The sequence below is a fragment of the Centropristis striata genome, chromosome 19 (assembly GCF_030273125.1).
Source record: "Centropristis striata isolate RG_2023a ecotype Rhode Island chromosome 19, C.striata_1.0, whole genome shotgun sequence".
NCBI classification, from domain to species: Eukaryota; Metazoa; Chordata; class Actinopteri; order Perciformes; family Serranidae; genus Centropristis; species Centropristis striata.
In genome coordinates, this window is record NC_081535.1 from 21,649,464 (window position 1) to 21,673,859 (window position 24,396).

At 41.6% G+C, this 24,396-nt stretch overlaps 1 protein-coding gene across 2 annotated transcripts in view; it reads right to left on the minus strand.

Moving 5' to 3' along the window:
- The window catches only part of col5a1 (procollagen, type V, alpha 1), an 86,296-nt gene that overhangs the window by 41,606 nt on the left and 20,294 nt on the right, over nt 1-24,396 (minus strand). For both annotated transcript variants that reach the window (XM_059358310.1, XM_059358309.1), the window contains exons 3-10: nt 19,029-19,242; nt 17,853-18,015; nt 6,631-6,762; nt 5,720-5,824; nt 4,546-5,058; nt 3,284-3,832; nt 2,902-2,958; nt 286-327 (exon numbers count right to left, since the gene is read on the minus strand). In XM_059358310.1, coding sequence (XP_059214293.1) covers nt 286-327; nt 2,902-2,958; nt 3,284-3,832; nt 4,546-5,058; nt 5,720-5,824; nt 6,631-6,762; nt 17,853-18,015; nt 19,029-19,242 — 1,775 coding nt within the window. The remainder of the gene's footprint in view (nt 1-285; nt 328-2,901; nt 2,959-3,283; nt 3,833-4,545; nt 5,059-5,719; nt 5,825-6,630; nt 6,763-17,852; nt 18,016-19,028; nt 19,243-24,396) is intronic.

Genomic DNA, 24,396 nt, shown 5'->3' on the forward strand with positions numbered 1-24,396 from the left:
CTGTGTCTGAAAAAAACCGGCCTAGATAAATAATTAAGCTCTTCAACATCTGTGCAAGTCCATATCTCTTCAGGGGGAACTGTTTTGGCCACTCCCTTTGCATTACAAATCAGGCAGCCAGGGGATTTTCACAGCAAAGAGCTACAACAGGAATTTTCCTGGACGTAGTATGCACAAAGTGGAAGAATGGGTGACATAAACTGTTATCAGCTTTTATTTATAAACAGAGATTACGCAGAAAATTGAGGACGAGAAAAGAGAGGGAGTACAGAAGGAGAGACTTACTGTTGGCCCTTCAGGCCCAGGCGGACCCTCCACCAACATTCCCTGAAAACACACAAGCAAAGAAATCATCAGTTACCACAAGGGTTGCCACAACTATCTCATGGCCTCATTTATAAGTCTGTGTGCAATGATCTCACAGGGTACAGATGCACCCACAAGCATATTGTGGTTCATTAACACACAGCTTTAGTTAAAGGGGGGAAGTGTACATGAATGCATGTCCCAACACACCTGAATATCAACTTTTCATCTCAAAGTCTTTGCAAACTTAATGTACATTCCTGCCTGTCATTCCCGTTTGCTATTAATCCATGAAGAAAAGGAGGGTGAATGACGCCCTGAGGTGTTCTCCTATCTGGACAAGCTGAAGGACGCACTGATAAAAATGAAGCCATAATTAATTGGTTCATACTGTCAGATGAAATATTTGATCAAGCATGAAATATAAAGTAGAAGTGGGGGTGAAAGAAAAATTGATTCACTTAAATATTGTGATCTTGAATTTTTTTAATAGATTTTTAAGATTTTTTCCTTCTTTTATTGTCTATTGTTCTTTTACTTCTTTTATTGTTTTTATGGTAGTCTATGAGTAACATGTGTGAGAGAAAAACAATGACAATTGCACAATATCACTGAGGATAGCACTTTAAAGCATGGCTAAAAACTAGGGCTGTCAATCAACCAATAAAAAAACAACTTAATAATTACACAAGTTGCTGTGAGTAATCATGTTTAATTGCCTTTTTTCATCTAAAAAGGAAGCATTCGATAATGAATATTTTATTATTATTATCATAATTATTTAAGTCTCTTTAAAATTAAAATTAAAGAGACTCATAGGTGCCTATAGAACCCATTTTCATTCAGATATCTCAAGGTCAGAGATCAAGGGCCCCTTTTGAAAATGACCATGTTTGGAGCTTCGCTTCCCAATAAGATATCATGACATGGTATCAATGGATTCTCTATCTCTTCTGGTTTCATATGATACCAGTATATTTACTGTAACTTTAAAACTCAGCCCAAGATATTTCATTTTGCGTACATGTTAAATAATTCAAATTTATCGCAAAATGAAAACATTAACATAATTTTCTGCTGCATACATGTCATGCTGCTATCATGCTGTCAGAAAGGCTGACTGATATAAATATGCCCGTGATATACTGACTACTGAAGTTTTTCATGGTCTAGTGTTAAAAAGGTTTTTAAAAAATCGTAATATGGAATCACAATACTTAGCACAATAATAGCAATAGATATCGCATCAGCATCTAATTATCACAACAGTATCAAATCAGGAGATAATCACATCATCACAGCTCTAATACAAAGTCAGTTTCATGTGTCTGTGTTTTGAAGTACATGAAGGTTCAACAACATTATGGAAATTAAATTTAATCATATATCCCTAAAAACAAAAGCAAGTCCTCTCAGTTTGGTGTGGACGACTTAGAAGCATCTGACTTGCAGATGCATTGTTGCAGCGCTGTGGCTGCAGAGATATTGCTTTGTTTGTTTGCTCTTGTGGTAACATTTTGGCTTCCTGTTTTGTTATGAGGACACAAACCCACACATGCACATTATCCAAACTTATGCGAATTATGTGATGTTTTTCATCAACCCCCAAACTGTACTTTCTGAGCCTTTTCAGCATCAAATGACTGCAGTTGATCTATGATGCTCCCCAGGTTGCGCCTATGTCTCGCCCACAGTGTGTGTGTGTGTGTGTGTGTGTGTGTGTGTGTGTGTGTTTGTGTTTGTGTTTGTGTGTGTGTGTGTGTGTGTGTGTGTGTGTGTGTGTGTGTGTGTGTGAGATGGGAAAGGGGCTGGTCCCTGAGGGATGAAAAAAAGTGCGTCTGTGCTCATGTTTGAGTGAGTTACTCAGCTTTTTGCATGTTTACAAAAGAAAAGTCACATTGGGTGGGGATGTGTACACAAATTTGGTTGGTTGAGTCTTTGGACATGCAAACAGACATCTAGGAAGATGACTTCAACATGCACCCCTTTCTGCACTCACATATAAACATAAAGACACTCAGTCTCAGAGGGATGTATACTTACTGAAGCTCAGTGACATTTGTTTGAAGTGAAACAGCTGGAGCTGTATTAGAGATAAAAAGTCCTTCTGTGTCGTATATACCTTTGCAAACCAAGGGAGTTATCCTAACCTGTGTGTACTGTATAAATACCTAAATCAGGTCGGATGTACTCCACCTGTTTGCATTTAAAGAAGCTTAGGTTTTTGGCAGAGAAGCAGGAAAAGTACTTCCTTTTGTTCTCCTTCTATCCCCTCCATCGCCCCCCTGTGTTTACACGCTACCCACACTGTGTTTAGAGATTATTGACAATCCCTCCATGGCTGTTCTCCAAATGTTTATACTGTCGTCCTGTTGACCAGTGGGACAGGACATTGCCCGACTACACTACTAGAAAGGTCTGGTGGGTCCCGATGAGTGTGTTTGGCCTCAGGATTCTCACTCTGAAGTGAGGGTTTGGATTGTGTTTGGATGTGGATCATACATATGTACTCGCAAATATAAACATCCACGCATACACAAGAGCGCGCAGCCTACATCTGTTGCTCGAGTATGTTGTTTAAATAGTGACACTCACAGGCTCAATAACAGCAGGCTCTCCCTTCTGTCCCTTCTCGCCACGGGCTCCGTCGACCTAAACGCCAAAAACACACACAGAAACATAATCAGCCAACCCTCCTCTTCAACATCCCCATTATACTTTCATCATCATCTTCTAGATCAGTGGCTCTCAACCTTTTCTGTGTCAAGGACTCCTAAATTCATCCTTAAAGAGCTTAAAGAGCTGTGATTATGACCAGAATGCTATTGTCTTACTCACATTGGGCTCTCTAGTGAATTAAATAGTAAAATAAACTGTAGCCTATGTTTCTGGGGACCCCCTGGAACTCCACCAAGGTCCCCAGACTCCTGGTTGAGAACCACTGCTCTAGATCATGTCTTTGCCACGTATTTTTTACCTGTCCATAATACTCGTCAGTCTGAGCAGGCAGCACTTGGCTCTCTTTGTCACTGTACTCCGAAAGGTCATCATAGTTGTCATATGCTCCTAAATCATCGTAGTTGCTGAGGTGTTCCTCTTTGAATCCATCCTCCAGATCGGTGTAGTCACCATCGAGTCCCGCGCCCGTTCCAGTGGCGACGGATCCCCCTCCTCCGGTGCCGGCGCTGGCAGATCCACCTCCACCTCCGACGGTGATGGTAGAACTGCTGCTGCCTCCGCCCCCGATGTGGACTGTGCTGCTGCTGCTGCTGCTGCCGCCCCCGCCGCCACTGACATGAACTGTGCTGCTGCTGCCTCCACCGCCAAGATCGACTGTGCTGCTGCTGCCGCCACCGGCACCGGCACCTCCACTGCCACCTCCACCACTGATGTGCACAGTGCTGCTGCTGCTGCCTCCACCACCAATGTGAACCGTACTACTGCTGCCGCCACCTCCACCAGTGGTGTAATGGCCATCCACGTTGTAATCATATCCGTCGCTGTAGTCATCGTAGGCAGTGCCAACCTATAAATACACACATATAGTTAATAAAGTTGCAGCATTGCTTGTTTTAATTAGAGGTTGATACCTGTGCAAACAAATACTAGGGCGGCAACAAAGGATTGTTTTCATTCTCGATAAATCTGTGGATTATTACCTCCATAGGAGGTTATGTTTTGGGTTCAGTTTGTCCGTTTGTCAGCAGAATTACTGAAAAACTACCTGCCCAATTTTCCGGAAATTTGGTGAAAGGATGTATTATGGACCAAGGAAGAACCCATTAAATTTTGATCTGCATCACAGGTCGGATACATTCATTATTTTTCACTTTTGTTAACATTGCAAGACAGGGCATTGGGCCTAGGTAGAAGTCTGTGCTCTACCAAGTACATTTCAAGTTATTTTACCATCATATTTTTAAGGAGGCAGAACTTGAAAATCACTTAAATGATTATCAAAATAGTCGCAGATGTTTTAGCTTTATTGTGTTCCATTAATTTCCTAAATCTGGAACAATGGCGATTTCTATGAAAGCCTTTATTCCTTCATGGTGGCATTTTAAATACATCCACATTGGCTTTGCTTCCCCCATGTGGATTGGTGGATTATAACACTAAGAAGGACCCAAAGAAGCCCTTGCTTATGTATCCAAGTGAAGAATGAGGTTTAAAACGATTTTTAACTGCTTATCAATACACCTATTAGACCTACAGTCGGTGTGGTTAATGTCAACCTACTGTTGTCTTATTGCTGGTCATGGTAATAGTAGATCCTCCTCCTCCGGTGGTGATGACCCGCCTTTCAATTCCAGTCCCTGTACCCAAGTCAATCTTTCCCCCTGCTGCCAGCTCCAGGTCGCTCCCGGTGCCGGTGCTGGTGATAGTGACACGTCGAGTGATGTCTCCATCGGGTGATGCCGTGGACTCGTCGTAGTAGGTCTCGTAGTTGCCGTAGCCGTCGTAGCTGTCGTAGGGACTCGTCTCCTCTCCGTAGGCGTCTCCTCCTCCGGTGCCAGTACTTGAAGAGCTTGATGAAGAGCTGCTGGATGAGCTGGAGGATGAGCCGGCGGATGAGCCAGTAGATGAGCCAGAAGATGAGCCAGTAGATGAGCCAGAAGATGAGCCAGTAGATGAGCCAGAGGATGAGCCAGAGGATGAACTAGTGGAGATGGTGACTTTGCCGCCTTGGACACTTGCACCACCGCCCAAAACTTCCTTCACTGAGGTCACCAAGCTGTCTACACCTGTAACCTGTAAAGCAAAGATGGTTATTTTGGTGTATAAGAAACAAAAAATGATTCAAATTGAACCAATATATTGAACAGCCAATATAATTGGCTGATATTGGTCTTGCCCAGACCTATTGTTATCTAACAGCATCAGTTTATAGGTTGTCCGAAATCCTCTGATATGAAAACTGCTTTAACAGAACTTATAATGCAGACCAGGGGTGATTTAGAAATGGCGTTAGCTGTTTATTTATTTTTTTATTCATTCTTTGATTTAATGGCAAAACAGAACATACAGTACTGATGTTTATTTAGCTATTTATTTTATTTGTATTTATTCTTTATTTGCCCTGTTTTAATTGTTAGAATTGGTTGAAAATGTAATGCATTCTATATATATATATATATATTTAATGTACAATAATGTTAAATATTCTTTAATAAAACAAAATAGCCTTTTGAGTACCTTTGCATTGTCATAACAGTGAAAAATTGGTGTATAATCCACAAAAAGAGGTCTATTTTTATTCTAGGTCAAAAATTAATCTGTGAATTTTTCCACTCTAAAACTGCATCAGTGTCAGTCTCAAAAATCCCACAACGTTCAGGCACTAAATATTATTGCATTAACATATATGAAGTGATGAAGATGATGTGTGGTAAAATATATATTAATAGACTACCTTCACTTCTTTCTCGGTTGCGTCAGCGTCATCTGTTGACTCAAAAGCCTTGCCGTCCGCATCCTCATAGTAAGGGTATTCGTAATAGTAGCTGTCATCTGTGTTCTAAGGGAGAGAAACATGACACAAACAGTGAGAGGGAGTGTGATTGAGAGTGAAAAAAATAGCCATCAATTATTAAAAACGTGATTTTTTAAACATGATCCAGTGCTCTGTTGCTGCCGGGTCTTGGCTGATGTATGTGTGACAGACTGGCCATCGATCAGACGCACACAGGAATGAATGTCTTCTGCTCTCGAAAAACCTCACGCTGCATCTCCCTGTTGCAACTTGTTACGACTGAATGACAAATTACTTTTTCCAGTGCTTGCTTAATGAATCTGTCACACATCTTTAGAGACAAAAAACAGGTCAAGTTTTTGTCTATCTCGCAGGCATACTGACAGGCCCCCGGGGCAAGGAACAGGTCAAGAGGAACAGCTTCCTGTCCATCTTTTAACACTTCTCTGACACACCTTTAATCAGCACGCAGTGTATTGGTATTCAGTGCAGTGGTGCAGGGATGCAGGCTTAGGCAGGCACCACATCATTCCTGAACATTATTAACTAACTGCATAGCCTGATAACCCTGTTCTTCCCAGTCAGCACTTTCCTCTGGCAGAGAGCAGTTCTCTTATATAAGCCAAGAGGCTCTTTTCAGCACAGGATCCAGCTGAGATCTGATTTCAGTATTACAGACAATTATAGATTAAGGAAATGAACTTCCTTCAGTAAGGTCAGCCATGAGAACACTTGGTGGTTCTCTACACCAAAATTACCTCTGGTTATAGGCAGTATAATGAACTTCTGATCAGTGTTAAAAGGAACATAATAAAATGATGAAAAACTGAAATAAAGGTCTCATTACTCACATATTCATCTGTGTTGGGGTCCTGGTTCTGAGGCTGGTCGGGCACTGCCACTTCACAATCGGGGCTGTAGTGCTCACAGTAGTCATAGGCAGCACGATGGTCTGCTACAATCATTAGCTGCTGGATGTCTCCCTGGAAACCACAAGAAACAGGAAGTCATGAGACTCAATGGACATAGCTGCAAGTCATGCATGTAAATAAACAAGCAAACAATCGGCAGCGACAGAGACGGCGGTCTCACACTCTGTGACCCCTAGGGGGGGAAAAAATGAAAGCATATAAACAAACAAAGATGAGGGGAGAACATCTGCGAGCAGCATTATCACATGGAGAACAGGCAGTCGTGAAACTAGGTCAAGCCAGAAGAATCTGAGGCTGACTAAATGATGAAGAACTTTGTCCGGGGTCCAAGAGTGTCGTTTTGCATCAGAGCTGAGCACCGGAGTGTGAGACGGAACGCTCACAGCAAACAGTGCGGAGCTACAAGAGAACATGGAACAAGTGACTTCATGTAGCTGCGGACGATGACACAAACAAACACACACACACACACAAAGTGAGTCTTTAACAAGATGATAGATTTTGAACAGCGTACTGAAGCACTGCCCTATATCCGAGGACATGAGTGATTTCGCCTTTGAGTCGATTGTGCAAGATGAATGGATTTAAGTTAGCATGTGCAACATGGAGAACATGAGCAGACCTGCATGTACAGCACACTGACCTGAGCCATTTCACTTTAAGGAGTGTGTACATATACTGACTCGAGGTGCAGGGGAGTGGAACGGTAGCAGAAGTGAGAGATTTAAAAAAAAAAAAGAGGAGGAAACAGAGATTGATAGGAAAAGAGCAAGAGGGAAAAAGAGGCTCAGAAGGATCCCCAGGCTACATAGGGAGCTGGGTGTGTGTTTTTGCCACATGTTTCTGAACAGAATGCATATGGCCCCAAAACTCTGTATTGTATCTATCCAAACATTTTCTGATCAGACGTCCAAATACAGTGATGTCATGCCACATCAATCAAATACAACTCAACTGAAACACATACTTTTGGGGGGTATGAGAATAACGAAACAACGCAAGTATGGGAACGGGCCCCCACAGAGGATGAAGTGTTTTTAATTATGTCCAATTGCAGAAAATCTGAAACCCTTCAACATCTCTTCCCAGCTGAAACTCTCCACGGATAGTTGTCTTTTTCTGACAAACATGAATGAATTGCATTTGTGGTCTAACCAGTGACAGCTGAGTGAGGAGCACCAGCCCCACTGCTACACTGGGACGTACCACACAGAACTCCCCATCTCAGATCCTTTAATAACTTTTGCAACACTCCATGAGATGCTGTTTCCTGCTCCGTCCTTGGCTTATGCTATCAGTGGGGTTTATGGTGGATGCAGGAAAAACAAATCCCAAAACTTCCTCCAAGACACAGAGCCGGAGGAGCCATTACACAACTCCCCCAGCTATGAACTCCCAGGAAACTTTCAAATGGCCACCTCTAAAGCGCCTAAAGTCGGGATCTGTAAGGAGCCTTTACTTGCTATCAGTCTGTCTCTCTCTTATCCTGGCAAGACTGTGTGTAACAGCTGCACTGAGAGGGGATGATGGGAATTCAGTGTTTGAAATGAGGTCACATTCAATAAGGAATAAGCCCTTTCGTACAACAAAACAGCCCTGCTGTCTGCAGCAATGCAACTGCTTTCCTATTCATATGCCATTCTTCTGCTTTCTCTTCTTCTCCATCTCCCCGAGCAGCCAAAGGAATGTCAGGCTAGATCCTGACCACAAGTGTTGTGATCCTAATTGTACCAAGACGAGATAATTAATCATATACCTAGGCATTAACGAGAACATCCTCGCAGCCCTGAGAGCACCGTGGCAGAATGTGTTTAATGATGTGTGACGTGTACACAGAGAAAGAAAAGAGGCGTGTGCATGCCTAGAGAGAAAAGTGTGCTGGTATCAGGATCTTACTGAGGCTGGAAAAGATGATGGCTGCTTTTGATTGTGCTAACTCTACAGCCAAAGGCATGAGAGAGGGAAAAAAGGATGAGAAGAAGCTGGATAGGGAATATGGACCTGAGCTAAGCTGTGCCATTCAGCACAAATGGTTCCAGCCGTCTGAAGTTTTATTCCGTGTTAAAAGTTCTGGACTGTAAAAAGAGGAGCCAGGCACAAAACCAAAGGCAGATGTATGGGCAAAGAAGCAACAAACATTTTTCATTTAAAAGAGCGATTTAGAAACGTAAAAATGCACTTAGCTTAATTCTAGAGTATGGGGAAAGAAAAGAGGATGGTCAAAATCAATTATTTCTAGCTCTTTGAATGGGTGCAAATCCAAAAACACTGGTTCCTACATTTCCCACAGTGCAACAGGCCCTCTCTGCCGGTTTAATGTTGACATTAATCAACCTTTATACTGTAAATTTCTAAACTCCAAGCCCAATCTGGGATGACCCTGATGACATCACAATGACATCAACAGGGGTTATTTTCGCAGCATTGCATAACACAAATCTTTTCACAGGTTATTTCTCCATGACTAGTAAATTGACATGGAGGGCCCCTTTATTTGCATAAAATTGTGGCTAAAAATGAAATATATATAATTATTTGGAAGCGCACACTTCTATCTTTTTCTGTTTTTGATCAGATATAAACAATGATGGAAAACTAAAGTGCATTAGTATGCAAAAGCATATTTTCTTTTCCCCCTTCATCTTTGCATATAAGTTATTCCTGTTGATATAAAAGGCATACGGTACATGCGTTCCATTGAAGCTGCACACCTTCACAGTAAAACTATTGTCAAAATCTTGATCCACCGTGACAACCACTAAAGCTGGTTCTGATTTCCTTTCTTCTAGCCAGAGCTGCTCCTTTCAACAAACGTCGCTCGACAGATTTCGGAGCCAAATGTTATATAAGCTGCTGTTTTACAGATGTAGGGAAGCAGTAAATATTCCTATACTGTACTCCAGCTGTATGCTAATGCAACATTTTTCATTGAGTATTCTGCCGCTGAATGGTCAACTCAGTCCAGCAGCCCATTAAAGCAAGAGATATTTACTCCATTACTTTATATAGGGGCAATTTGTCTAAACTTTGATGACAGGAAACCGCACTGCAACTGCTGTTTGTGCAGAGTCAGGGATTCAGCATTTGATAACACTTATTGGTTTAACCCAACATTTAAAAAGAACAGGAAATTATAGCTCATTCTTCTCTTCAAGTCACATCAACAGAAGCTGATACGTGACACAAAAACAGACTGGGATATATGTAAAATGATTAATTTACAGCAACGCATGCAAACTCAAACACACAAGAACCGACAATCCCACACCCAAACAGAGCACACCAAAGGGAAAAAAACCCTGGAATTATACAATCACACCCAAATCCCTGAGGGAACCATAAAAGACATGCAATCAACTTTCATATTTGAGAGGGGACAGCGACATTTTTCACTCTGGAGCATCATGTGGCACATCAGAGTGGTGCTTAAGGCAGACATTTCAGACAATAACAGGGTTGCTGCTGTCAGCATCTCCCTGGACTCAGCTGAAATATGACTCTTCTTCTGGCCAATGCTTTGGTGGAAAAGCCATTGCCTGTGGCTGCGAGCGGCGGCCGGGCTCACTTTACATACTTTGGGTTGAAGAAACTGTTGAAGACACTTGCATCCAAACAGGCACATGAATCCACAAGTGATGACAGAGCTGCAAGATTGGATTATAGAAGCGGAACGAAGGCTGATTAATAACCCTTAAAACATTCTGATTCATCTATTCTTTCTGTATTTTATTTGCTCAAATGTCACATCAACGTTTTGGCTTTCGGTCTAGAGCCTCACCCTGACTGGCCCACACACATTAAATCCCTGCTGGATGTTCTAGTTGTGTCCAGGTGGGGGCAGGAGAGTGCTCCAGTGAGCATAAAGCCAAACATTTGTCTCCATCAGAACCTGACCCACAATCATGCAGGGTGGACAGAGTTCATTGTGTTCCCTCATCTGAAATTTGAAGATATGATGCATGCGATGGAAAGCAAAATTGGTGCGGTTTAAAAATCACCACGACACAATAGACAGCTAATGCTAAAAACATTGCAAAATTAACTGTATGCATGTATCTTCTCTTTCTTATACAGACACATACTTTATGCATGAGGTGCAGGGAGCCCAACAGGCTTATTTTCATTAGAGTAAGGTCTTGAGGTGATGTCAGGCGACCCCCTGCTGATCGTTTTGCACTTTCTTGGCTTGGAGCAGCATGGCATGAAATAAACAGCACAAACCAATGCTCATTATTTCTTCAGATCCCCAGGGACACCCGATAATGGCTCTGTTTACCTTCTACGCCTCACACAACAGCTCAAAGTAAAAGAACAGCTCAGGTCTAGTTTCTCATCATTTTTCTGGATTATATGTCAGCAGAGGAAAAAATGGGTAGGAGGGCCCCACAGAGCAGGATAAGACTCTGGGAGGTCCCAGCTCTGGCTGCGTTTTAAGACGAGCTACTTTCACAACATATTTACACAGTCAGCCCTGAGCTCTGAGCCAGGCCTTGGTCCCACTGCCAGCCCACACCCGCACACTCGCTGTCCCAGCGCCTGGGCATACTCCAACCTGACCACAAAAACCAAACAACACATTGCAGGTCAGCCCGCTGCACAGAGGCCATAAATCAGCACGGACGCACACACAAAAATGCACATGGATGCATAAAGAAACTAGATGCAGATTGTCTATTTATCTGTACATAAATGTTTAAAACACCAATGCCGACAGAGAAATTCCACTACAACAAATTTACCAGACACCAAGTACTTTTTCACCCACATACACTTTCCCCTCCAGACTGTAGCTCAATCCTAACTCTCAGAGCAGCTGCCAAGAGCAACAGGCCCGTCTGCCACCCCACTTATCCACCGCACAGCACCTTAACCATTCCCTCTCCTCTGTGTCCTGTTCTTTTGGATCCCATCTAGGCCTCTCCATCATTTTAATCCTCAGCTTCCCAGCCCCCATCACACTCCCTTCTGTATAAGATTTTAATTCCATGTCTCGGAGGACCACGGGCAGCCATATTCACATTTCCCGTTCATTTGGGGTGGTGGAAACCAGAGCGGGCTCGCCTCATCTGACAGACGAAGAATCCGAGTGTTTGGCTTGGCCACTTGCTGAAATCTACATAAAAAAAGTGCTGAGGGCACACTTCAGGGCTTGCTGACACAGTAAAGGAATAACAGAGGGAATAAGGGGGCGAAAGACAAACATCTGACATGAGTTAGGGAAATTCTCTTAATTATCCATGCTGGAAACTCCATCTTCCCCGGGGCTACTGAAGTCTACGTCCAATTCCTAAGCCTGAAATGTATAGAGACAGTGTGTTTTGACAGTGAAGCATGACATATACTTTGGACAAGATAATGCAGACATATGTGACTACAACAATGTACATGTATAGGGATTTACTAGCGTATGCTTTGTAAAAACTTTTAAAGAACCAGGCTAATTTAAAGCTAAAGACAACAACAATTCTTAGTTTCAGAAGATTGTACGCTATTGAAAACACAGCTATGAATATCATATTCCATTTCCTCCAATTGATCCCCCTAAATCCTCAGCATTGGTGCTTAAATAAAGACAACGGATCATTCAGAAGTGACAATATGGCAACATTATCACAGTGAAAAAAACTGTGGTAAATGCTTGACTTGAATCTGTATCCATTAAATCCACTATCATATCGGTCACAACATCCGTATCAATATATGTCCGAATCCAGCTGGGACGGATTGCAGTTCCCAGCTTCTCCAATTACTTGATTTTATCCGTGAGAATCTGAAGTTTGACATAAAAAAACATACAAATTGGCACCCAACTCTGCAGCGAGATACATTCATTTGGCCAGTTTATTACATGCCTAGCTAAAACAAATGCATTCTGATATAACATTCCTGTGATTAATACTATATTCATGAAAGTTAGAATGTTTCAGTTCAGTTTTTGTTGAAACTGTTGATTCTGTACTGACTGTAGGGTTGGTCCATTGATGGCTGATAGGCATTGATTACTGAACCCAACATCATGAGTTCAATCAGTTAGAATTCTACAAGTATTACGTAGGATTAGCCCAATTTTGGAGACATTGCCAAGCCCTAATATACCTAATAAACTGGCAACTGAGTGTAAGATGACTGAGGTGAATTCTTGGGTACAAACTTCCAAGCTTTTGTTCTAAGAGTCCATCAGTGCTGTCAAGGACTAATTTGTGGCCCAGCCTCAGATTCAGAAAGAATCTCATTTCAGAACTGTCCACTTGAGATCAGATTTACTTTGCCAGGTTACCTTTTAGTGCTTTGTGGAACCAGGGCTTCAGTGCCCCATAATATTTCTGACAGCAGATCAGTTATGAGGACCCAAGCAGGGCATCATATTTCCAGGTTCTCCTGTAATGGGTGTCCAAATCAGAAGTCATTATTCATCCATTTACTGCCCACGTTAGACCGGCTACTGCTTTCTGATACCCAGAAGTTCTTTACAGCAAAAATCAAAGAGGCACGCTACATTTTTGAAAAGTGTTGAACTGTGGGGCTACTGATCCAGAAAACTTTACTGGAGCTGCTTCGTGTAGCTACAATAATAACAAATTCTAAAGCCCAGTTAAGGCCTGGCAACATTAGACAAACCAATGTTTCTACAACCTCAAACACTGGGCCAAAACTGGCTTAGATTGGATTTTGAATTTGGAAAATCTACTGTAAATATGGAAAACAACTTCTCTTCAAACAGTGATAAATCAGGGGAGCCTCTTCAGGTGAAAACATCTTTACCTTAGATGACAGAAACATGTGAACTGTAAACAACATGTTCTAACAGGAAAAGAAGAAGAAGAAGAAGAAGAAGAAGAAGAAAAGTCCTGGGGTAAAGATGAGGAAACAGGATGTGTAAAACTCATCATGCCATCACAATATTAAAGCTCTTAACGAGCATCAAGCACATGTTTTACTACTTTTTCCTGGCTCTGGTTGCACCATGGGAGCCACACAACGAGCTTTATCCCAGCCCTATTAAAGGCCTCCCAACACTTGCATTTCTCTCCTTACTCTTATCATAACTCCCCCATTCATTCCATCTCTAATCCTCTATTCCAATCTAAACCCCAATCCTCTTCTTTTGAAGCACATCACACTTCCCTACCTATCCTCCCTCCACATATCACCCACCACCCACACACATACACCCCCCCTACCTCCCCCTTGTTCAGACCATCAGCCTGGGACAGCCTATCAGCGGATACCAAGGAAACCTCTGGATGATGTCATGTGGTATGGCTGCTGTTCCAAGACTGACATCAGTGGGGAGAGAGCTCCTCATTCTTTCCAGAGAATGAACCAAAAGTTTTGGCTCCACTACCTGGACCTATTGCTCCAGCTTCCCCTCTCCTCCACACTCTTCAACCCTGAACATCTTGTTCTTCTGATCTACTCTGCTCCAACTCTCTAATACGCCAAATTGTCACAAAAAGCCACAGTATATAGTCGCCCACATTCACACTGATGATTTCGCTCTGCTGCGACTGCAACAATGGAGGCCGGGCAAGAACTGCTGTGTTTGCACAGCTCCACCTCGGCTACTTCGATTCACTCGTGGTCCCCTGCGGTCCCCTCTGAGTGAGGCCAAGAGGTCCATCTGTCCCGTTTGTGTTCTCTCAAACTAAGCACGGCCATTTATTTCACTGAGTGCTACTTAGAACCCAGGGATGGGCACTAAATTATCTCCAGTTTTTCTTGGCACACTCACAGGGAAACAACAGTGAACACGGAAATCTAAGGACACGTTCTGCAGATGGACTATGTCATGCAGGCCTTAAATTTTGAATAAAAATACTCACATGCTTTCAACATCCATAAAACTGCAGTGAGGAAGGAAAAACAACATCCTCAAAAGTCATTTGCAGGACTTTACTAAAGATTCTGGTTCTTAATGAGTGATTTTACACATTAAAGTTCATTACAGTCATTACAAGGACTAAATACTATTTCATTCTCAACAGATGAGCATTGATTACCAGGTAAAATACCTGTCTTCTTGTATAATCATCACCTTAATTACCTTCATAGTCTTTACTGGCACACGCTACAGTATTCTTATGTAAGCTTCTAAGAAAAAGACTAACATTTTGGTACTTATAGAGGATAGACGCTTTCTCTGTGACCACAGTTACCATGTCAGAAACCAAACCACAAACCACCTCAGCATACAGTAAGTACTACTTGCCTCTTGACTGATGTATGTAAAGAAAAGGCTCAGGCGCCTCAGAGGGAAAATAAAAACATCATTCATTGTAATTTAAAGGTGTGATGATTCAGATTATCTGCACCTCCTCAAGACCTTATGTAAATATGAGTTTGTTTTTTTAAATCTTTCTCAACACGGAATATTTCTTTTATCTTTTTTTTTTTTTTTACAGGAAATCTTAAAAGTTATGATGCATGGAAGGTCAATGTGGGTTAACAAGTGACTGACAGGCTGATAATAAGACAAAAGTAGTCTGTAAAAACAACAAAACTTTACAATTGGATATCCATGCACGCAATAGATTCGATCTCAAAAACCACCCACCTCTCAGAGGGATAGGGCTAGGGTTGGACCAAAAAATCTAAATTAAAAAAAACTAAATAAATAGATACATTATATCTATCTATCCATCTATCTATCTATCTATCTATCTATCTATCTATCTATCTATCTATCTATCTATCTATCTATCTATCTATCTATCTATCTATCTATCTATCTATCTATCTATCTATATATATATATATATATGTATAGTGTTTTATATATAGAGAGAAATATATATACATACACACATGTATACATATATACAATAAAATAAATTATTTATAAGTAATAATAGTAATAATAATAATAATAAAAATAAAATAAAAAATAAGAACCAGACTAAAAGATAGATAAAAAGACGAAACAAAGACAAATAAAAAAAGGAAACTCTTGACTCAAAAACTTCTGAGAAATCAAATCACTGCTGTCAAAAACAGCTCTCTCAAATTGACAGCTCTTATTATTTCCTGTTTTTCTAAAAAAAAAAAAGAGACTGAGTGGAAATGGTAGACCCTTAAGTCAGCTGAATTAATTGGCCTCCCGGTGAAATCACATACGTTCTTTCGTGTTTTTTCTTGCTCAACACCTCTTGGTGGTAACTGACTCTGGCAAAAGTCAACACAGGATCAGACTAAACTACAGAGGGGAGAGGGGAGAAGGGAGTAAGAGGAGGAAAGGAGCGCAGCCTGAGCATAATTTGGAAACTATGTGGCATATTTTCCATTTTCTGCACGCACTGGAGCCTGTCCTGTCTCCCAACTGGCAGACGCACAGCAGGAGGGCTTCAAACATCTCACACAAAATATCTGTCTGTTCCCACGATAACCATTGGACTGTTAGCGCCGCTGTGATAGCTCGGTGTGATTTAAAACTGTTCCTGTATCACCTCAATCTCATGTATGCTACGGGCAGTAATAAAATTAGAGCAGAATTATAAATGTAGCGGATAAATGCTGTAATCCTGTTGCCAACTGTAGGAATTTACTCGTGGCCATTAGGCTAAATAACAGCTATGACACACATCCAAAAACATACACCAAAAACATCTGTATTTAAGCCCCATTAAGTCAACAATTTCACTAGAATGTGAACATAATCCTTGTAATATAAAACAGTGTTTCCTGCTTCACTCATCTAACATTATTATGGAAATAAATGCATATATATACACAGTAGAGACTATATGTCGTTCTTGAAGTCTGGCTGTGGTTGCGAGGCTATGACTAATGGTTTAGACTAGGGCAAGAAGTTTGAGTTTTATATCCCATCATATATTTATCTCCCCTATGGCTTGGCGGATCAACTTCAGGGATTGTGGGGGGGAGTGATGTCATATTTCATTCTTTTTTGTCTGTTCTCGCTGAGCAGCAGTGAGGTTAAAGGTCAGCTGGCTCAGCATCAGTCACATCAGTCAGCCTCTGTTACTAATTATTATTGAGGGCCTCAGCCTCACAGACTAATCCCCCTTTAAACAAGCACAACTCTGACGGGACAAAGACAACACTATTCCTTGTGCCTCTGTGTGTGTGTGTGTGTTTGTGTGTGTGTGTGTGTGTGTGTGTGTGTGTGTGTGTCCCTCACAGGGGTCATGTTTAAGAGCCACAAACATCCACACAAAAGAGTGTTTAAGGCAAAACTTCTTCACACTAAAGCAGAAAAAGTACATCAGGTATCTCTGGGTATTATAAAGCCCCCAAAAGGCTTCCTGTCACCAGTCAGATTACCATTCATCTTTCATCTCCTGCCACAAAGCATTTATCCACATAAGAAGAGGAGAAAGGAAGAAGCAAAGCTCTCGTTCTAATAACGAAATCCTGTCACCGCTTGTTGGAAACCTCTGTAAACAGAAATGTTGCAGCCAATTCAGCGAAAGAATTCAGACGTGAAACCACAAACAGAAATATAACAGTTCGACTTGTAGCTTTTTACTGCTTAGTAGCCACAGTGAGGCGAAACTTCAAAAACAGCAACAACAGATGCAGAGCTGAACGGCAAATAAATGCAGCACAGTGGGAGATAGAAAGGGGACATTCTGTTTTTGTGTGGAAGATGTGGAATATGTGACACCTTAAATTAAATTTGATTTGCGATCGTATGCATGTGTACGGGTTGGTGGATCAGACGCTGGGGGTTCCACGAGCTAAATCCACACATCTATAGAGGATGTGGCCGCTGCCTCAGTCGCCGTTCTGTGCGGCATGAGATGCAAAATGGTGATTGGGAGTGACAATCATTTGCACCACAGCCACATGTGTCCGTACTCAAGTTAGAATGGAGAATCTTATTTGCCTTTAGCTAAGTTGCCTACAGACTTTAAATCAAAATCCAGTTGGCCACAACTTGAAAATAGCATATAGCAAGAAATGCAAAATTGCATTAGTTGTTAAGCTTATCAATGAATATATTCGGTTCACAATCAATTCACACACACGCATCAAGTGGACAAAGTAAAGTGGGAAACTAGTGTGCATCTGGTAAAAATGACACAGACTCAACATACAAATAGTCTTAAATGGTGCATTAATAGAATAAATTGTAGGCTAATACCAGACATGTATATTAAGATTTGAAATATAATGTTTACCTCAAAGACTTCTTCATCAAGTATTCTAGTTCCAAAAACTACAATTCCCTTGGTATCGATGATGGGGCTGGCGCTTCGGAGCAGCTTCTGGGTGCTCTTCTTTTTACAGTCCAGAATGAGGGTGATGGTCTGCTTGTGCACACTGATGGCCACTCGATGCCACCTGAAAGGAAAGGTGAAGTTACTTCACACACTTACTAGGTTACATGTTAGCCCACTTACACCCTACTAAGGCACTATTAAAAGCCACTTTTGTGTTTGGTTTCTCATTCAAATTCAAAGTCCCATTCTGTTTTATGGGGGGTTCTTTTTGGCGATACAAACACAATTCGACACTGTGCTTGTAAGCAGAAAATCAAAATTTAAAGACACTGCAATCTATATTAACCTTCCAAACCCTGAGCAGTTTTTGGCTGTTTTTACATGACCAGAAGTAAAAAATATGTTTTCTGTGGAGGAAGTTTTTAACATTAATAATAATAAAAATGAATATTGTCCGATACTGACAAGTTTTACTCCACATCCTAAATTATTGAACTATTTCCATTTTTCCCATCTCTACTTTCCCACTGTCTTGTCCTCTTCTCTCTGTTCTGTGTAAACAGCCTGCAGTTCAGCCTGATTTTCAGGATTTTTTTGCCATGTGACAAAAAAGTAAATCATGGCTTTCCTGTTGCACTGAAAAGCACAGAATTAAATGTTTTTTACAGGATCTCACTAGTGCAAAAAGTATATATGTTCATTTTTAAATAAAAATGATTTTGATTAAATGTAATTATTTAAAGCTTAGATATGGTTACTTTTACCGATGGAATCATTCATCATCAAGTTCCACTGGAAAGCTGATAATCCAACAGTAATGCTTGCTCTTACATTATCTGTCTGTATGATAGATGGTGTCATTTTGGCAAGTTTTTAAAAGATAAATATAACCATCAAACCTGCTGGCAGGGTTGGGGCTTCAGATGGTGAAGTGTATGGGATCAAATGTAAAATATTACAAATTATCACTGACAAGGTTGCATGTCACTAATTTGCTGCAAAAGAGACACCTGGCCCAGGTGCTGCCTAATAAACTAAACCATCATCAAAGCCTAACACATCCACCTGGACTTTGATTAGAGGGAATGATGCATAAACAAAATGCAGAGTCTAGCCGGCAGCAAGTGCACCTACTTTCCGTCAGCTAGGTTGACTCCTCTGAAGAGGGGGTAGTCCTCGGGGCTGGGTTTGCCTGTGTGGTCCTCGTACAGGAACACTGGGGAGCGGCCCACTTCTAGTCCGAGCTGCTGGATGCCCTGTTCATTGTACACAGACAACAGGAAGGACTGGCTGCCCCTCTTAGGCTTCACTGTGGCCAAGATGGAAAAGTCCTCCGGGAACACATCACCTGGCGGGACGGATGGTGGGTTGGACAGACAGAAAAGTTTTGGAAAGTTATAAGTAGCAGAAACCATTAATCACCATAAAAAGAATGAAGTGTTTGTGTTCAGGATGTTGTAACATTATTATTTTAGGAGACAGTCGGTCCTTTTTGATGTCAAGAGGGAGTGTGAGAATTATTATTTTTACAAAATGTTACAAAAGCAGATGATTTAGATTGGAAGAATTGGGAAGATGGGCTTTGAGCTCCGAAAGGAAACACCAGCTATTAGTGGCGTGCCCAAAATGTAACAGGATAGGATTAATCTGCAAAGGGATGGCTGGCTGACCAGAGGCCGGTCAGAGGAAAAAAACAAAAGCAGAAGTGCAAAGTGGAGCATTTCCAGCACAGCACAGGATGAGAAGCATAATGACAAAAGCATGTGATCCTGGGAGACTTTGGCGAACCATCCTTCAAACCCCTCCTCTCCGCCTCTCTCTTCTTTCCCAGCTGATCGATCTAACAGACACGGAGGCGCTCCAGCATAGGGTCGGGGAGGAGGAAATAGGAGGAAAAAAAATTTACAGGAGAAAGTGTTAAAGACACATAAGTATGGAAATGGAAATACCAATAATAGTTTGGTATTTGAACACATAAAAGGTGCAGAAACAGAGAAGAAAGGCAGTTCGCCTCCATGTGCATTGTTCCACTGCTCAGCCTCAACTATTTCCTCCATTTTGCTTCAATGTGGGACACATCTGCCAGACAGATTCTTTTACTGGGGTGTTCTCAGGACCCCAGAAAGAGGGCGGCCTTTCCAACCATCCGAGGAGACAGTTGCTTGCTAATGTCGAGGTCAGACTGCACTTGAGGCAAACGGAGCCTTCTGATCTTTTAGTTTGGAAAAAAAAAAGAAAACCAGAGGCAATCTGACCATATTGAAACCACTAAGAGAAACCAGCTATCTGCATTATATTTAACAAAAGCGAAGAAGCCACTTGGATTCCAGTAGCAGATCTTTGCTGTTCAGTATGTGCAGCAAAGATTTCCAGACAGCCGGAAAAGAGAGAGGCAGGGTTTGGGGCTGCAGTGGTTTTGTAGCACCTCATGCAGCCATGAAACCCCCTTACTCTGCCCCCATTTTCAGAATAACAGGACACAGGCTGGAAAATGTTAAAACTGGAGGGACTAGCCAATCAGAAGCCATGAAGAATAAGACGTCTCGGGGGGAATGTGGTGTGGAAACCTGAGGTTAGGAAAAGATAGTGGAAAAGGAAAGGAGAAAGAAAAGAGGACCAAATTTTGGCACCATCGTCCATTCACTTTATTCTTTCTTTTATCCTTGTCCTCCAACCAATCAGTTAACTTCCTGCCTTTTTCTATGATTCCTCCATTAATGCCAGGCATCACATCATGCGGAGAGCACATGCCTTGGCAGTGTGCTCCTTCAGGAATTCAGCTTGGCATCATACAGTATGAGAAAGATTGCTTTAATTGACAGATGCTTCGTCTGGATGGTGTAAGGCAGACATCAAGAGAGGGAGAGTGCAAGAAAAACGGAGAAGAGACAGACAGCCCTTCAAAAACCATCGTATGGAGGAGTTTGGTGACAGATAGAGACAGATAGAAAGACTTGAGCGGGCAGAATATTATGATATAAAAGTGCAATAAAAGGATGGTGGGAAATATCAGAGAAAAGAGACCAGATGAAGGAAAATTCGTCACCACATCCTGTTGCATGAGACATGTCTGTCGCAGAGACAATGACTCAGCGCTGGCTCAGGACAAGCTGTTTGTGGGGAGGTCGAGGGTCGACTGTGGGGCGAAAGGGACACCATGGGAGTCGGGGGAGGAAAGATATAAGAATGACTCATTTATCAAATTGAAAAAGCTCTTCTTAGAAAGCAGAAATGCAGATGAAACTGTCTGGGTTTGAAGTAGCATTTAGGTTTCTCATATGTTGAGTCATGTTTATGCAAGTGTGTCCTGTCATCCCTGCCATCACGACAAGGACTCCAATGCCCTGAGAGAACCTCATCCGAGAAGAGGAGGTTAACAAAAATAGAAAACTGAAGATGAGAAGAGGAAAACGATAAAATGAGCATAAAATGAGCCTCTTGTGTCTGTGACCCTCCTTAGTCTCTCCTCAGGACCTCATTGCAAAGTGGGATGGGGTGGGGGCGGAGGGGTCGTTCAGAAAAGCTCGGGTTTCTCTGGAATGTGTCTCTCAAACTGCTACTTCAGGCCACCAGATGAGAGATACTTCATTCCTCATTTAGTGCGTGTATGTGTGTGTGTGTGTGTGTGTGTGTGTGTGTGTGTGTGTGTGTGTGTGTGTGTGTGTGTGTGTGTGTGTGTGTGTGGACGTGGTGGGAATGGAAAGGCAGTGGTGCCAGACGTCCTGGGAGTTTACACTGGCAGCACCGTCATCAGAGTGAAAAGGTCTGGGGCAGTCAAGAAAAAAAACCCAGACGTCTCATCCAGCCAATCAGGATGGCGAAACTATTTCCTCCAGATTAAATAACAAATTAAAGCTGCTTTTTATTTTGATAAAATATCTCTTTTATTCAACCGTTTTCTGGGAGAACTAAAAAGACAAGGAGGAGAGAGTGGTTTGTCACCCTGTCTTCAATTTCACACTGGAGGCATTTGACATCTATACCTAAATTATTCTCCCTTATCTACCAAGCTGACGAAATCTCTGAGAACACCTCGAAAGTCAGGGAGGGGCAGGAGTGAATGCCAGGACTTTCAGTGAGCCTCTCCACCATCTGTCAGTATGCATACAAGCAGGTAAATGGGCTAGAAAGTCTTGTGTCCTGTAATTGGTCATTCAGTCATCGCTGTGTCCAAATCCCTCCTTCTCTATGAGACACGCAGCATTCCTGTGGGATTGCACATTGCTGCAGAGACAACAAGTGTACCTGTGTGCCAAGAAAGGGAGAAACATGGACAAAGAGGTAGAGAGAGAGAGGAAGATGGATGTGTGGGTCCTTCAAGGCTCTAATGGGAAAGTAGGACTGTTTCAAGTTCAAGGTCCAAATAATATCATGTTTTTGTTGTTTGGGAACAGTCTAATAAATATTTTTACTCCACTACATCGCAGGGGGAAAATTTTTACTTTTTATTCCATTACATGTGCAATAAACACTAAAACATTCATAGAATAACTATATTACTATATGATAAAGGGTTATATTCAATTTAGAACTATACAAGGCAACATATTCTATGTTCAAACTGATAAACTTTTGTTTTTGTATACTGAATGTGATACATTCAATTTTTGTTCATGTTTTATACAGCGTCCCAACTTCTTTGGAATCAGGTTTGTGTAATGATCAGAAATCAGATTTTGTCACAATGTTCTCTATCATGCATCCTCATGTACTAACTGTTATGTAAAAACTTATAACTGTAATCACTTTCTTACTATATTTTTTATGTTTGTGTAATAAAAGCCAGTTTTCTTAAAATGCTGATCTCATTTTATTGTGTTTTTGCATCTGAACTCATCAGTAATAAGCCCAAAATGTATTTTATTTCCATTTATTTGATTTATTTATACAGTTTAAAGTTAGGGACAGTACACATTAATAGACATTTCTGTAAATGCCAGTTTAGCCATCTTGGCTAATTTTCAGGCTTCTAAGACAATAAATACAAGCTCCATTTTTGCTTTTACAGCTTGTGATGTTAGCTTAGCCATTTGAATCTCACCGTAGGCCGCAGCAGAGTGCCCTCACTAAATTTCTGGTGCCATCTAACCACAGAGTCCAGACCACAAGTCTGAGTGCCAAGTGACAGCTAACCCCAGTCAGAGGCAGTGTGAGAGCCACTGCATCATTCTTTCCTTGCTGTTTGTGATAATTATAACAAACAAGATGGGAGAAAAGTAATCTGCACAGATTGTCAAAGCTACAGCCAGAGATTTACAGCATTTTGAATTTGCATATGTACTCATATGTGCTATTTTTTCATAGATTTTTCTGGAAAAAGAGAGAATTACTAGACAATTAGAGCCTATTGGGACACAGGAAATGTGAGGTATAAAAGTTAAAGAGGGCTGGCCGCTTCATCGCACTGTTTCCTCGCTTCTCATTCACATCATAAAGGTAAAAAAGAACTCTTCTGTTTTCAGAGCATCAGTAGTTTCAAATGAATCATCCCTTCCACATGTTTGCCTAATGATTGCATGTCTGCACTCGCTCTTTTCCAACACATCATCACAGACGGTCTGTGGTTATGGGGTCACGGGCCAGCATGCTCTCAATCAGAGCTACTGTTTTTATAACCAACGTTATAACAAAACACGTTTGCATGCCTATATGTGTTGTTTTTTTACCTTAATGAGGCAAGATGCTGTGATGATAATTTAAGCAAACTGTGCCTCCAGGCTTCGGGCCAAAGTCATAACTTACTTAAAAAGGGAAAAAAAAGATGGATAAAGTGATCTCACAAGTTTAGCTGCCCTCTGGAATATATTAGCTGTAAGTTCTCTTAATGTCAAGGCGAGAGAGGGGAGACATCACAGACGCTTCCACTTGGTTTTAAGGCTTTCAGTTCACAGACAGCTAGTTATTCTGTTTGCACCTTAAGACTATGTGGTGCCTTTTCTGAACTCCTCCAACTTGGTTTGTTTTATGTAGACTGTTATTTTGGATGATCCAGAGCAGCATGTGTGTAATTATAGCATGTGTATCTAAACAGAGACTCATTTGGGCTCTGCTGTCTTGGAGCTTCAAAGTGAACAGTATTTGTTTGATTGGAGAGCATGATAGGGCACGCAGGCCACAGGAGCTCTGTGGCTCGACTTTAAGCCCCAAAGAAGAGCCATGACATGGATCAAAGGTCCACTAAGGCCAGTGCAGCATCTCAAAGGACCATGACTGGGGCTGTCATCCAATCTAAGCTTTGTGGGAGATTAACTCACAGGACGGGTTATTATTTCTCTCTCTTTTCTGCATCGAGACCACATCACTGCCCCCCCCTTCTTTTATATCTTTAAGCTGCAGGAAAACCAATCATAATTTTAAAAGTTGGTTGTCTGGGTTAGTAGAATTATGGTTTTCAATTTCTGCACTGTAAAAAAAAATACAGAAAATGGAGCCCAGCATGTCTCACAGAGGGAGTGTAGATGAAACACAAAGGGGAGAGAACACTGCGAGGCAGCAGCAGTCT